Consider the following 14,067-nt stretch of genomic DNA (forward strand, 5'->3'; position numbering starts at 1 on the left):
TTTCAATAATTAAAAAAAAATCAATAATGTTGAAAGTGAAATAATCCAATATAACTGTCAAATCGCATTTTCATTTCCAAATTTGAATAAAGTAGACATACATGCTCCATCTGATAAATCAGTGGCATGTCACAACACCATTGGGTGTTCCTTCTGCCCCTGAATTTGGATAAAAGGAATATATGAATTGATTCCTGTCACACACATCATTACAAAACCGGAGAGGTGTTTGCACAAGAACACACACACACACACACACACACACACACACACACACACACACACACACACACACACACACACACACACACACACACACAACACACACAAACACACGCATACACACACACAGAGGTCCCTCCTCGCTGTACCTCTTTGTGGCTCTGTTTCAGGCACATGCACAGTCAGCCCTGACAGATTGTTTAAATGTCACCCCTGCCAGCAGTAGTCTCTGATGTTATCTGCTCTGGGTTATTACAGGCCGTCAGGCTGCCTGTGTTCGCCTCGCAAAGCAATCCTCTAATGCACTGTAGCTCTCTCTCTGCTCTCCCTATGCCACTGGAAACCGATGAATACACAAGCCGTCTGCCTCTGACACAGCTGGTGTGACACTGTACAGTCAAAGGTCAGTGCAGGACGCAGTTTATCTATGCAAATCCACGCCGTGGCACATCAAAAGCGTCATAAACATGTATTTTATTCTTTGATGATTTTGTTATTTGATTAAAGCGGCTGTAAGAAAAGGATGGTTGCTCTTGCTATCACAGTTCGTAAGGTTCTACTATCTGTTGTTTTCCCAATTTACTGTGTGTGCTACAATTCACCAGTCTATGAGTTACACAACAGCGAGCCTATATCCTCAAAACAAATAATCGATTGTACTTGAAAGGGGGTGTGGAGGCATTGGCATTGTTTAATTCAAATGGCGATGAGATAAACTGGCAACTTGTTCATCCCATAGCGTTTTCTCAGCAAGAGATTGTTAATTAAGAGCCTAATTTTAGCAGGCTGGCATATGTTACCATTGGCTTAGGATGCAATGTTTAGGTCACTGCTGGCTGGCAGGTCCGCTGTGACGTTAAAGGAAGTGTTTGTGATGCAATGCTGACACAACAATGCAGCCTCAGTGCTGATGTCTGATTCAACCGGCAATGGTCACATATTGTAGAACTGCCAATCGGCATTTTTTCTCCCTTCACTCTTACCTTAATGTTTTTTTTTTGTACACACTTGTACTTGCACACACACACACACACACACACACACGCGCGCACGCAAACACACTCAGATCTCAGAGCACACCGTCAGGTTTGGCATTAACCCAGGAGGCAGGTTTTAGGGCCACAGGTGTAGTGCAGCCCATAGAATAATTTTCTTTGTGCGTCACAGGGACTGTGTGTAGAAACGGGGGCAGGTTACCAGCCACAGAGTTCCTTGGAAACGATAGAGAAAAACGTGGAAGGAAATACATTTAGCTTTGATTCACTGCTTATATCGTAATAAGTCCCTGTTGTTTACATCAAGTATTAATATTCTTATGAATATTCTACTTATTGGCTTGCATTACATTGTGTACTCACTTTAGGTATTATAAATAAAGCTTCCTATTGGAAGATTTTGGAACATGCTAAATGTTTAAACTGAAGACTTAACTTGGAGTGAGAAAAATTGTGATGACATGGTCATGTTTATTTCACTACTAAAAATATATGGAGTATTTACATGCAGTAATACGTAGATTATGGCAAAAATCATAATCACGATTATTTTGGTGAATATTGACATCGCAATTATTTAACACCATTCCTCATTGACTTTGGAAACATCATTCATTTATTGAACTTAAAAACTTAAAAACCACTTGTCTTTTTAACAGTGTAATTTCTTGAACTTATACTGAAAAACAAAAAAAGAATACATGTAAAAAAAGAGCTAAATAAAATAAATTTTTTTTTTTGATATAAATATGTATTATACACATTTAAACAAAATAATATAATCATCATTGTCGTCTGAGAACAGTCTGAAAAGTTCCCAAATGATTATATTGGACATTTGGAGCAGACCAAGGGACTCTCTGACCGTGTCAGAGAAGAAGAAGAATCTTTATCTGTCACACGACATGCTACTACAACACACACACACACACACACACACACACACACTCACACACACACACACACACACGCATATGCTTTGGATGGTGGTCGGTGAAATGGGTTCTCTGCATTTAAGCCATCCTGGCATCCCTTCCTCCGGGGGGGCAGCCAGGAGCAGTGGGCAGCATTCGACGACGAGCCCGGGACCTGGTTCCATATGTCCATCGCTGGTCGGACGATGATGTGTGCATGTTTTTGGTGGGGGTCCTTACTGACGTTACATGGAGCAAACCCCATGTGAGCATGGGGAGAACATGCAAACTCCACACAGAAAGGCTCCTATTTGGGAGATAACCCGCCGGAGCGCGGTGCCAACAGTGCCCCAGGCGGGAATCGAACCCAGGACCTTCTTGCTGTGAGGCAACAGTGTAATGCACTGTGCCACCGTGCGATTAAATCGCGGATTCCTTATTTAATCACTCTCCCTTTGTGAGGATGGGAGCCGTGTCGGGCTTGGGTTGGGAGGAGGAGGGCGAGTCCAAGTTCAAGTTGGTATACACACACACACACACACACAGACACACACACACAAACAGTATAAGCAGCTCTTCCTGCTGGAACACATGGTCCCTCGGGAGGAGAGGATGGGGGAGGCGCAGGATAGGAAGTGAGCAAAATACCAGGAGCTGGTAGGGGACTGTCGCGGGCAAGGGCGGAACACCAGGCGCATGTTGATCGAGGTGGGTCGCGGGGGGCTTTTCAATCCCTGAGCAAAGCCTACGGAACTCCGGCCATCCCCGGTCCAAGCAGGAGGAGAGTCATGAGCAACTGAGAAAGCCTCTAGATGGCTCTGGCGAAGGAAAGGATGCTACGGGGGTCTGAAGCACGCCACTTGGACTGAGACTTGATCAACCTCAGTCGGTTCGCCCGGACAAGGGTGTTGGATAGACCCGAAACACCCGATGACTCCAGGTTATATCACTGATGATGGGTCCAAGTACAGTATGTGCATCAGCAGATGTATTTTAGAACGGGGATTTGGAATTTCAACCTGCTTTGGCAGTCTAGTGTATAACTAGTGAAATGTCTTATTTTTCTATCAAAAGAATGTTCACACTTTAGAGCAGTTGTTTTATTAGCATTTTCCTATCTAAATAATTGGCTGCATATTAATAATAAAATGCATCAACTTTTCCCCATCCTATTTATGAAAAGGTGTATTGAAATTGTTAACCGTATCACATCTGCTTCTGCCTTAGTGTCAGACAAACAAAGACTTCGCCTTTGTCTGATATAGAAATATAATATCCAGATTAGCACGGTGGGTCACCTCCTAAGTGTGTAATAAGCTTTTTCTCTGTCATGGAGTAATTTATCACAATTTATGTAGCCTTTGATGTTGTTTGTAGCCTAGAGGTATACAGTATACAATACAAGTATTTCTGTTTGTGATAATGTGCAAGATTGAATTATATAAATAGATTGTATGGAATGTAGGCATTTTTATTAAAAATGTCATGCAATCTCTGGAATGGGGCCATACTTTGGCAGCATATTGCTGTTAGTCAGCGGCTCCTCAAGAAAGCTGAAAGAGGAGCCTGGAATGAACATAAGTCTTCTGTACAGGGGGTGTAAGCAGAACCCTTTCTAATCAACCTGCCTCCCCACACAAAGGGAGCCCAGGCTCCGATTACCAGCCTCGACAACACAAGCTGCTCTTTAGCCCTGTGCATATACATACAAACACAATGGCACACACACGATGACAGACAGACGGACACACACACACACACACACACACACATAAACACACTCCGACATTAGCAGGCATACTTTATATAAATGCAAACAGATATAGTCACATGTAGTTATGTGTATTCAAAGACACGTGGAGAGATACCGGCCTATTCACATGTGTAAACATACTTATGAAGGGCGAGTGATTAATCCAATTCAAACAGACATCACAATTTTACAGAATGCAATTTTCAAACCGCAAAGGCTGCAATTTAAAAGAAAAATAGTGTTATTTTTTTGAAACGTTGCACAATCTAACCAACAGGGCAGTCCAGGGCCTGCTCTTCCTATAGGCGAGATAGGCGGCCGCCTAGTGCGCCATCCCGGGGGGGAGAGGGAGGCGCGGAGAGGGAGCGATCGGGGCTCATTTTCTGCACCTGTCTCCCTCTCTGACGGTACCGTCCATGTGCGCGGCAGCGATGGGGTGCGTCAGAACAGTGTGATTTTATTTTACGTCGCCTAATGGAACGAAACAAGTGCGTATGAAATGACACCGTGCGTAATGGGGACACTTTCTCCGTGCCCCCACCCCGCCTATAGCCATTGTTTTAACCCTCCCCGCTGCCCCCCCGGTGAGACCCGGTGCTCTGGCCCGGGCCATGGTGCGCTGTGCGTGCTGCCGGCAGAGCCTGCAACACCTGTAGAGTGCAGACGGAGCCTCTTCCAGAATAATGCGTCTGTTTGTATTTTATTTTTTATTTTTTTCCTTTTTTTTTTTAATTTAATGAGCATAAAGCTATCCCTGTGTGGATGGGTACGCACAACTTTCTGCTGAAACGCTGAATATTTTTCTGATGTTAATTTTCAGATTTGAACAACTACAAGGCTTGAAGTTATATCTATGAGTCAATATTCTACTGTGATGGAAGGTTTTTCATTTTACAATTCAATAGTTAAAAGAAAATATGTTATACATATCAATTTGTGCATCATTTCATTTCATCATAACACGTGGGTCTCACCTACAGCAAAGAGCAGTTTATATGTTGACTGTATCCATTTTTGTGCTGGTCATACTATAGAATCATTTATTGCTTGTGTTTAGTGAATAATACAGAAGATAAGGAACTTGTCGCATACTAAATCGCAATGGTCTACAAAAATCGCAATTAGATCATTTTCCCAAATCGTTCAGCCCTTTCACATGATCCTACAAACACACGCATAAACAAACACATCCACATACTGCACATTCCTTTGCAGTAAACAATCACACAGCGACGATGGTCTTGGTCAAACTCTCCGCCGACCATGACCCCCCTCAGTCCAACTCGACTGTCAGTGCCGGACCCCAAAACACTTGTTACATGTACAATGCCAGGTGATGCAGCAGTAGATCCATTCTAAAATTGGAGTGAGAATCTCGAGGCAGCAAGACAGAAGCTGGCTCGTGGCCCTCCGTGCCGTAGAGACGCCGTGGTGGCCCATGCCTGTGGCTCACGTTCAGGCGTTTTCCCCCGTGCTAAACGGAGACACATTGGTCCTTGGGGCGTGTCACGAACAACAGCGAACCCCCGTTGAAATGTTTCCCTTTGAGGTGGAGCGATTTCCCAGCTATTATTAGTTTAGGTACAGCAAAGCCTCTTAAAGATCTTTATTTAACCGGATTGGCTGTCTGATGTATAGACGCTTGAGGGAGTGTGTGACGCACTGGACCTTCAAGACGGAAGTAAGGCCCCACTTACTGACACCATTGATAAGTTGGCCACATTGTACTATGAGCAACTTGGAGCTTCTAGTTCATTACAGCTGAATAGAGATGGCATCAGTTGCATAACAGTACAAAACATAATTTATTTTCTGCAAATATAACTTTGTGTCAAACTTAATGTAGTAAATATTAATTTAAAAACAGACCAACCACAGATCTGTTGATAGGAGACACTTAAATCGGAGGAAATAACAGGCCCAGGGGTTGAGGATTGTAAAAGGTGCACCGTCGCCACTTTGTTCAGTTCACTACTGCAGTACCACAGCTCTCCACAGACCACAGCCTCTCTCCTCTCGTCCCCTCTCGTCACCGTCCTTCTCGCCCCTCTCTTCTCCTTTCTTCTCTCTTCTCCTCTCTCCTCAGCTCTTTTTTCTCTCCTCTCCTCTGCTCCGATGTCCGCTCCTCTGATCTCTGCTATCCTCTTCTCCTTCTCCCCTCTTTTCTTCTCCTATTCCTAGCAGGTGGCTGGAGTCTGGCTCTGACAGGGGGCTTTCCCACCCTATTGCCCCCTACTTAACCAGTCTAAAACCCCTGCTAGAAAGGTTTAAGGTGACCAGGCTAATCTTATTTTGGCCTTGGGAATAAAGGCTGTGAGCCAGCTAACGTGGTTCAGCCCATGTACGATAAATCCCACATATCACCACCATCCCATCCCATTAAAAATGTCCGCCTTCTCAATTTGGCTCAATTGGTTCCATACATTTCAAAACCAAACCACGTTGGAAAGTTGCGCAGAGATGGCAAAATAAAATCAGATAGACATGGCTGGAGTGCTTGAGAAAAACGTGAGGCAAAACATGGCCAAACATTTGAACCCACGAATGAGTGGTATGTAGCTCATCCAACTGAGCCATGGGGATACAGCCCAAAACAGCGGTTCCTAATCATCAGTTATCTCAGGAACCTGATTCGCTAAAGACCAGGCTGGAAATACTTACACTAAATACCAGACTGGTTTTCCTTGAACTATCAGGTCCAGATTGTTTGGTGCTCACAATCTGCATTAAATGAATGTCTGATTCACTCAGGCAGCAGCTAATGAAGCAATCACAAAATGGTTTTCTGTGCATGAAACAGAGCTAAGAATGTGAATGGTGTATTTTTTTTGCATTATGAAGCCATTCCAAGAAAATCATTCCCGCCACAAACTTCTTTCAATGTGGATGCTCTCATTTTGCACCTGCTCTTTAGTAGCAGAAAAGAAAATAATCATAAATTTCATAATTTTCCCAAATTGCACAAATGCTAGTAAATGCAGGAAAATGTGCAATCAATCATCATATCTCACCTCTTGATTTGTGCAATCCTCTGAAAAATGGATTTGCATAAAGGAGGCATGCACTTCAAATGAGAAGAAAACTGTTTTTCAATAATGAGTTCCATATCTAGCAGATACCTAAGGTATCACGATTGTACGACCAGGGGTTGAATGGGGCGGAGACTGTCCACCCACATTTGGTAAATAAATAAATTAGCTATTGAAGGGCTTCCCTTGCTGAAGTTGTAGTTTTTTATACGGGCCCTCCAAAAGGTATCAAACTCACTGATAACTTTGAGTATTCCCATGAAATTCCCGGTCAGAGCTGGCAAAAGTTTTGTTGTGCTTCGGTCAAGTGAGCGGTAGTACAGCAAAGTTCCACCAGCCACCATTACATTTTTTGTCGCTCAACTATTTGGGTAATTCTGTTACTGCGTGGATAACCCAAACCTACAGTCACTTCATGCATGTACAACAAAACCAAAATGGTGTTGGTGTCAACACCTCATGGAGCCATGAGTGTCACATCAATTGTATTTTAAATAAGACATATCTAAATCAACCCTAGATGAGAGCCCGAACCAAAACATTACTTTCCTTGGCTTCACCGTTGAAAATGTTCGCAGAGGGTTAAGCGGGGCGCTCGCTGTAGACGAGGCATTTTGTTTGACAGTTGTGTTTGTTTTCTCCTGACAGTGTTGTCACATCAACACCAGCCAGTGTCTCTTCATATTACCATTTAAAGGCCACCTCCAGCCTCACTCTGCGTTGCCCTTCAACTCTTCTACCAAAGGAAAATGTGGATGTGGTTGGTAATTGATTGTCACAAGTTAGAAACGTCATGGCAAACAGTGATAAGCGAAGAAGATTCCCACCAACACTAAGCTGCTATCTAGTGTCAATAATGGAGCATTAAATTTATCGTAGTATCCACTCGAGCGAGAGTTTCGAGGTGAAGGAAGTACATTTTTTGCCAAGACCAGTTTCATCAAGAGCGAGAAATGTTGAACCTCCGGTGGTAAAACCCTTTTTAAATGTTTTTTTTTTTTTGTCTAATGATATGGTAGTTGCTGTGTAATCAATGCATTAAGTATTATGTATATAAATGTATTATGTATATAAATACCCTATATATATATATATATATATATATATATATATATATATATATATACATTATGTCACATTTAACTGCATACTGCATATTTATGCTCGTATGTATAAGTATGTGATAGATAAACGTCTTGAATCTCGAGGTGGATGAGCATTATTTGTTTGTCGTAACTGTGAAATGGGAACAACGGCAGCCACAAGAAGCCAGGTGCAACCCCGCGGTCTTCTCGGTACGTCTGCATTTTGCATTCTGCGATTATTGTTATTTTCTAAAACAAGTCCATTAAGTGGTAGCTCTACAAGTAAAGTATCACGTCTCATGAAGTTGTACAGTGAGCCACTGTACTACTCAGTAGGGATCTGTGTGGTATATATCAAGCTTGTTTATCCCTCCTCTGTTATGGTGTGTGTCCCGGTGTATACTACTCAGGGTTTGGGGCTGGCTGCCTGCCAATATTTGTAAGGGTGTGGGTGTGGGTGTGGGTGGGTGTGTGCTGTCTTCCACTATAAGTCATTCATGGAGCGAGCTCGCTTGCTTTACCTTCCCATCCTCAACACTAGGGCTGAGTTACAAAATAGTGATACTTTGATACAGTTCAATTCTATCGTTGCAATTTCTGAATCGACTTGAAAATTGTAATATCGATATTTTGTTTGGAAGTTATACAAAAAAAAAAAAATCTGCTTAAATTAAACACTGCCATAGTCACAAGTTAAATTTAAATTACGGGGGGGGACGGTAGCTCAGGAGGTAGAGCTGGTCATCTAGTAATCTAAAGGTTGCTGGTTCGATCCCAGGCTCCTCCTGCTAGCAGGCTGTAGTGTCCTTGAGCAAGACACTTAACCCTCATTGCTCCTGATGGCTGCGTCCGTCGGTGTTTGAATAATTGTAAGTCGCTTTGGATAAAAGCGTCTGCTAAATGGCGAAATGTAATGTATTTCTGTATTATGCTGAAATATTTGTGGAATGCATGTCAGATGGCCTACTGAAGAGTTGGCAGTAATTCTAGAAAGAAAATGTCAATATATTGATATACTATAGCATCCTATCCTCAGCCACGTCATCAATAGAGTGATAATCTATATTTCATCAATAATGTATATTTGAATCGAATCGTGACCCTTTTGTATCTAAATCAAATTGAATCGTGGGATCTTGCTTAATTCCCAGCCCTGGTCAAAACTTCTCTTTACTTTGTCTCTTTGTCCTTTTTCCCCCTCTTTGTCTGTCTGTCTGTCTGTCTGTCTGTCTGTCTGTCTGTCTGTCTGCCTGTCTGTCTGTCAGTCTGTCAGTCAGTGGGATTGTGTCGTCAGAGGACCTGCCTCTGGGTCTTGTGACAGGCAGGCAGGGCCCATGTTGTGACGAGCAGTTATAAATAAAGAGTCTGCTGCTGGTGCTGGTGCTGCTGCTACTCTTGGTGGGTGGGAGGAAGGGCACAAACACAAATACACACTCCTGATTTAACCCCATCCCCGCCCCCTCCTTCCCCCCTTTTCCGCGATCCCCTTATAGACCCCCCCCCCCCCCCCCAAGCCCCACAGTTAACAAATCAGTCATTTTGTGGGACAGTTATTTGAAATTGGAAGTGAATAAACCTTTACAATGTATCACCATGCTTCCTTTTTTTCCTGGTACTTAAACTTAGGAAAAATTGAAGCGTGCAATTGCTTTTTATTTTTATAAAGTTGTTGGGTACAGTTAAAGTTCCAATCTCGAAGATTTTCATTTAAATACATTTCTGTTAAGTCACTATCTATCGCCGAATGAGGTGACAACAAAGGTGTTTGAGCCCATGGCTCACTGATGAATGCCCTTGCATTTGCAGTATTCTGAGTATTTAGAACTGGATGTCGGTGGCGACATTGCCGGGAAAAATCACAAGCGACGCACAGTTAGTGACGCGTTTTCCATCACCCAGCAGTGGTTGGTCCACTAGAGAGGGTGGGCGGAGCTAACGCAACTGACTCCTATTAGGAGTAGGAATAGTGAGCTGCTTCACTGGAGTGTGAAGCAGCTTATTTTTTATAGAGCGTGTTTTATCACTGGAATGAGTAATAATCTTTAAATACAATGCATTTTATCACTGGAATGAGTAGAATTGTATTAATATAATGCGGCTATTAACAGGAGGAAGGCGATGCCGGTTCTTCTCCATGGGTCCGAAGGAGAAGGAAGGGACGGCAGTGGTGGGGTTGTCCCGCTCACCAGAGGAGGAGGACGCAAGGAGATTTTCACAATTTATAAATGTGTATTCATTAGGGATACACCGATTGTGAAATTCTGGCCCGATACCGATGTTTAGAATAACAATTTGACCGATAGCCGTTGTCGATATTTTCTGAGTTCCCCTGAACGCAGCTTCACTTCCTGCTCGAAGTGCAAAAGAGTGCCTTGTCCACATCTTATAAAATCGATCACGAATGGCGTCATTCTTTCGGACGAATAAAAAAAATGTCCAAATGGGTTGCCAAATATACTTCGCTGGTCGCTAATATACCTGGTAAAGTCTATGTGTGGGAAACACTGGATAAACATTGGCCACTGCCATCAGTGAATGTCATCTTATTTGCCGATAGGCCGGATGGCAGTCGACAAAGCGAATATAGGTCGACATGGATCTATGGCCGATAAGTCTGTATCCCGAGTATTTAGTAGTTTCTGTAATAAAGACTATTCTGATCATTTTTTGTTATCAGTCATTTATTTTCCATGCTTTTATGGCATTTGTTAAGAGGCAATTACGTTTTTTTCCCCGGTCTCGCGTTCCAAGTAAACGTTAAACAAACAGAAAAAATTGATGACTACTGACGATAGAAAATCGGGTGCAAATCCAAAGAAAAAGAAACAAATTTGACATTGAGATGAAGGTAAACAGTCAAAAAAGCAAAGTCACCGTGAGTGAGGAAAAACCAACTGACTGACGTCACACAGGTGACACCCTTTAGTCCAAAAGCACACCTGCAATTACCGCCGTGGCAGTTTCGCCTGCCACACGCCACCCAAGTGGTGTATTCAGGGCCCTCCGGCACAGAGACTCAGACAAAGAAAACACACAAGTTTATTGTGGAGAACGGGATAGAACAAGCCCCTGGAGCAGACGGACACGTGTCATGACAAGGGCTCCTCTCTCCTGAGTGCGTGTGGGGATGAGGGTTTTACCTGTTGCTCATTAGACCGACCAACGAGCAACAGGTAAGCAGCCACTCTGATCCTGGGCCCCAATTACCTAGATCCAGGACAGGTGTGGCTGCTCAAACCACAGCATCCCCACACCACAGCCGCTTTTCGCCATAGGCGGCGCAAAAAAACAATGAAACGGAAATCTTCGAGATTGGCGCATTAAGGAATGCAGAAAAGTTGTTGCGCAATTGATTTTGCAACAGTACTATCCAGCCTGTGTCGTGGTTTGAGCTGGGATACATAGATATGTAAAATGTGGCACACGACACAAAGTGTGTTTACGCAAAGGCTTAACTTCATTTCCACAGGGTCCCACATGTTAGCTGGTAAAAACAGCAAAACGGCGTCATGATGTCATGATCGTGTTAGAGTGCATTGTGTATTATCACATTTGGACACCTGGAGTACTATAAAGAATTTAATACCATACAAAGATTAGAATATATGAATAGTGTAATATCTCAGTTCCGGTGATGATCAGAAAGTGATGTTAGCGATGCAGAGAAGTCTGATGTCTTTTGTTCAAGATGCTTAAAAACAAAACATTACACAGTATAATTTACAAAAATGTAAAACAGTATTTTCCATATTATAATGGCCTCTGCTGTGGTCAGGCAGGATGAATCATAACGGAAACACAGATTGCCGTACCGCTGAATTCAGCACTCAATGGCATCTGGCCCCCGTGTGTGTGTGTGTGTGTGTGTGTGTGTGTGTGTGTGTGTGTGTGTGTGTGTGTGTGTGTGTGTGTGTGTGTGTGTGTGTGTGTGTGTGTGTGTGTGTGTGTGTGTGTGTGTGTGTGTGTGTGTGTGTGCGCGCGTTATGTGTGCGTTATGTGTGCGTTCGTTCAAAATGGTAAACCAGTATGTTATCAATAACCTCTAATAGAGTAGTGCCAGCTAGGACAACAGTCTCTTGTCTATTAATTTGTGTGTTTGTGTGTGTGTGCATGTGTGTGTGTGTGTGTGTTTATATGTGTGTGCACGCCGCCTGTGCTGGTTGACCTTTGGTATAAATAGCCTGCCGGCGCTAGATGTGATGACAGGCGAGAGCACGCACCGTTGTGTGAATTTGTTTCCTGAGTAGCGCTGTTCATCGGTTATCCCTCTTGGAACTGTGCCCGTATGACCACCCGCTACCCTGCAAACGTTATGGCAGACACACTCACACACACTCACACACACACGCACACACACATACAACACCGTGATGACATGGTGGATCGTGATCCTGCCTGAAAACAAGTCGTGAAATGATATTTTTGCCATATCGCCCACTCCGACTCTGGACCTTAGAGGGTTATTCTTCCTGGTGGGGTGTATGAGCCGCGGTATCACAGGCCAGTGAATCTTTGTTCAAAGCTAACTTATCCTTGAACAGAGCTCAATAGCACCCATAGCTAATAAATGCACCCATAAAGCAGGACAGTAAACACTCATACTCTAGCTGTGAACTGGGACTTTTTCTCTCTCACTGTGAACAAAAGGCGAACCTAACAGTAGTTATTATGATCTCACTGAACAAGTATTAAAGCGAAACTGAAGTATTTTTTCTTACCTTAACCTTATTTTTTAATCATTAGGAGCATTTGTGAAATTCACCGAACATATTGGACTGGGAGCTTTGTGAGCGTGTCACCGAGGTTGACTTATTCTTCTGCGCTCTGCTCTTTTGTTCTCCCAGATCTGGAGCCCGACGACAACACATCCTTCTACATCCTGAATGTAGGCCAGCCGCCGGCGACAGTCACCAGCCACCCGTCTTTGGGTTTGCCTCGTCATGGCATGCAGTCCCACTCCCAGCTCATCAGCACTTCCCCGCGCCTGCAAGCGCACAAGCAGGCCTGCGAGACCCAGAGCTACAGCATGCACGAATCCAAGTACGGCTCCTCTCCGCTCCTGCCCCCGACCCTAGCGGGGCAGCCCAAGGCCTTTGAATGTCCCAGCATCCAGATCACGTCCATCTCGCCCAGCTGCCAGCAGGAGATGGACGCCAGCGAGGAGGATCTCCGGGCCAATGGCCCCGACGGGGACTACCAGGGGGACCGGCCCCTCTCCAGAGACCACCTGTACCTGCCCCTGGACCACTCGTACCGAGACGCCTCGCTCAGCCCGAGTCCCTGCAGCAGCCTCTCCTCCAGGAGCTGGTTCTCCGACGCCTCCTCCTGCGAGTCCTTCTCCCACGTGTACGACGACGTGGACTCGGAGCTGAACGAGGCGGCGGCTCGCTTCACGCTGAGCTCGCCGCTCACCTCCCCAGGGTGCACCTCTCCTCAAACGGGCGGGGGCCCCCTGGAAGAGCAGCCCCCTTGGCAGCAGCACAACACTGCCTTCGTCCACTCGCACTCCCTCACCCTGTCGCCGCGGCAGTCGCCCTGCCACTCGCCGCGCACCAGCGTCACCGACGAGAACTGGCTCAGCCCCCGGCCCCCCTCGCGGCCCTCCTCGCGCCCCACTTCGCCGTGCGGGAAGAGGCGCCACTCTAGCGCCGACATCTGCTACCAGGGCTCAGTGTCTCCCCATCACTCGCCCACGCCTACGCCCGGGCCGTCGCCCAGGGGCAGCGTGACGGAGGACACCTGGATCGGCAGTCCCTCTATGGGGATGTCGCCCTTCCAGTTCTGCCCCTCGGAGGCCGACATCCCCTCCAAGACCAGGAAGACGTCCCAGGACAGAACGGCCATGCAGCCCGGGAAGGGAGACTTGGCTCTGGACGAACAGGGGAATATGTCTCCTCACCTGGACTCTCCATCAGAGGAAGGCCTACACGGCATGAAGAAGGAAGGGCCGGGCGAGCAGTTCCTCTCCGTGCCCTCCCACTTCCCGTGGAGCAAACCCAAACCTGGACACACACCTATATTCAGGTAAATATACCAAATTCACAATAACGTCTCTATATCTAACACTAT

The 14,067-nt window shown here is 45.1% G+C and overlaps 1 protein-coding gene across 1 annotated transcript in view; it reads left to right on the top strand.

The window, feature by feature from the left end:
- The window catches only part of nfatc3a (nuclear factor of activated T cells 3a), a gene marked incomplete at its 3' end in the record, with an annotated part of 77,381 nt that overhangs the window by 7,928 nt on the left and 55,386 nt on the right, over positions 1 to 14,067 (top strand). The window contains exon 2 of the mRNA XM_079997625.1: positions 12,843 to 14,022. Coding sequence (XP_079853751.1) covers positions 12,843 to 14,022 — 1,180 coding nt within the window. The remainder of the gene's footprint in view (positions 1 to 12,842; positions 14,023 to 14,067) is intronic.

This window comes from Zeus faber (assembly GCF_960531495.2).
Source record: "Zeus faber genome assembly, chromosome: 3".
Taxonomy (NCBI): domain Eukaryota; kingdom Metazoa; phylum Chordata; class Actinopteri; order Zeiformes; family Zeidae; genus Zeus; species Zeus faber.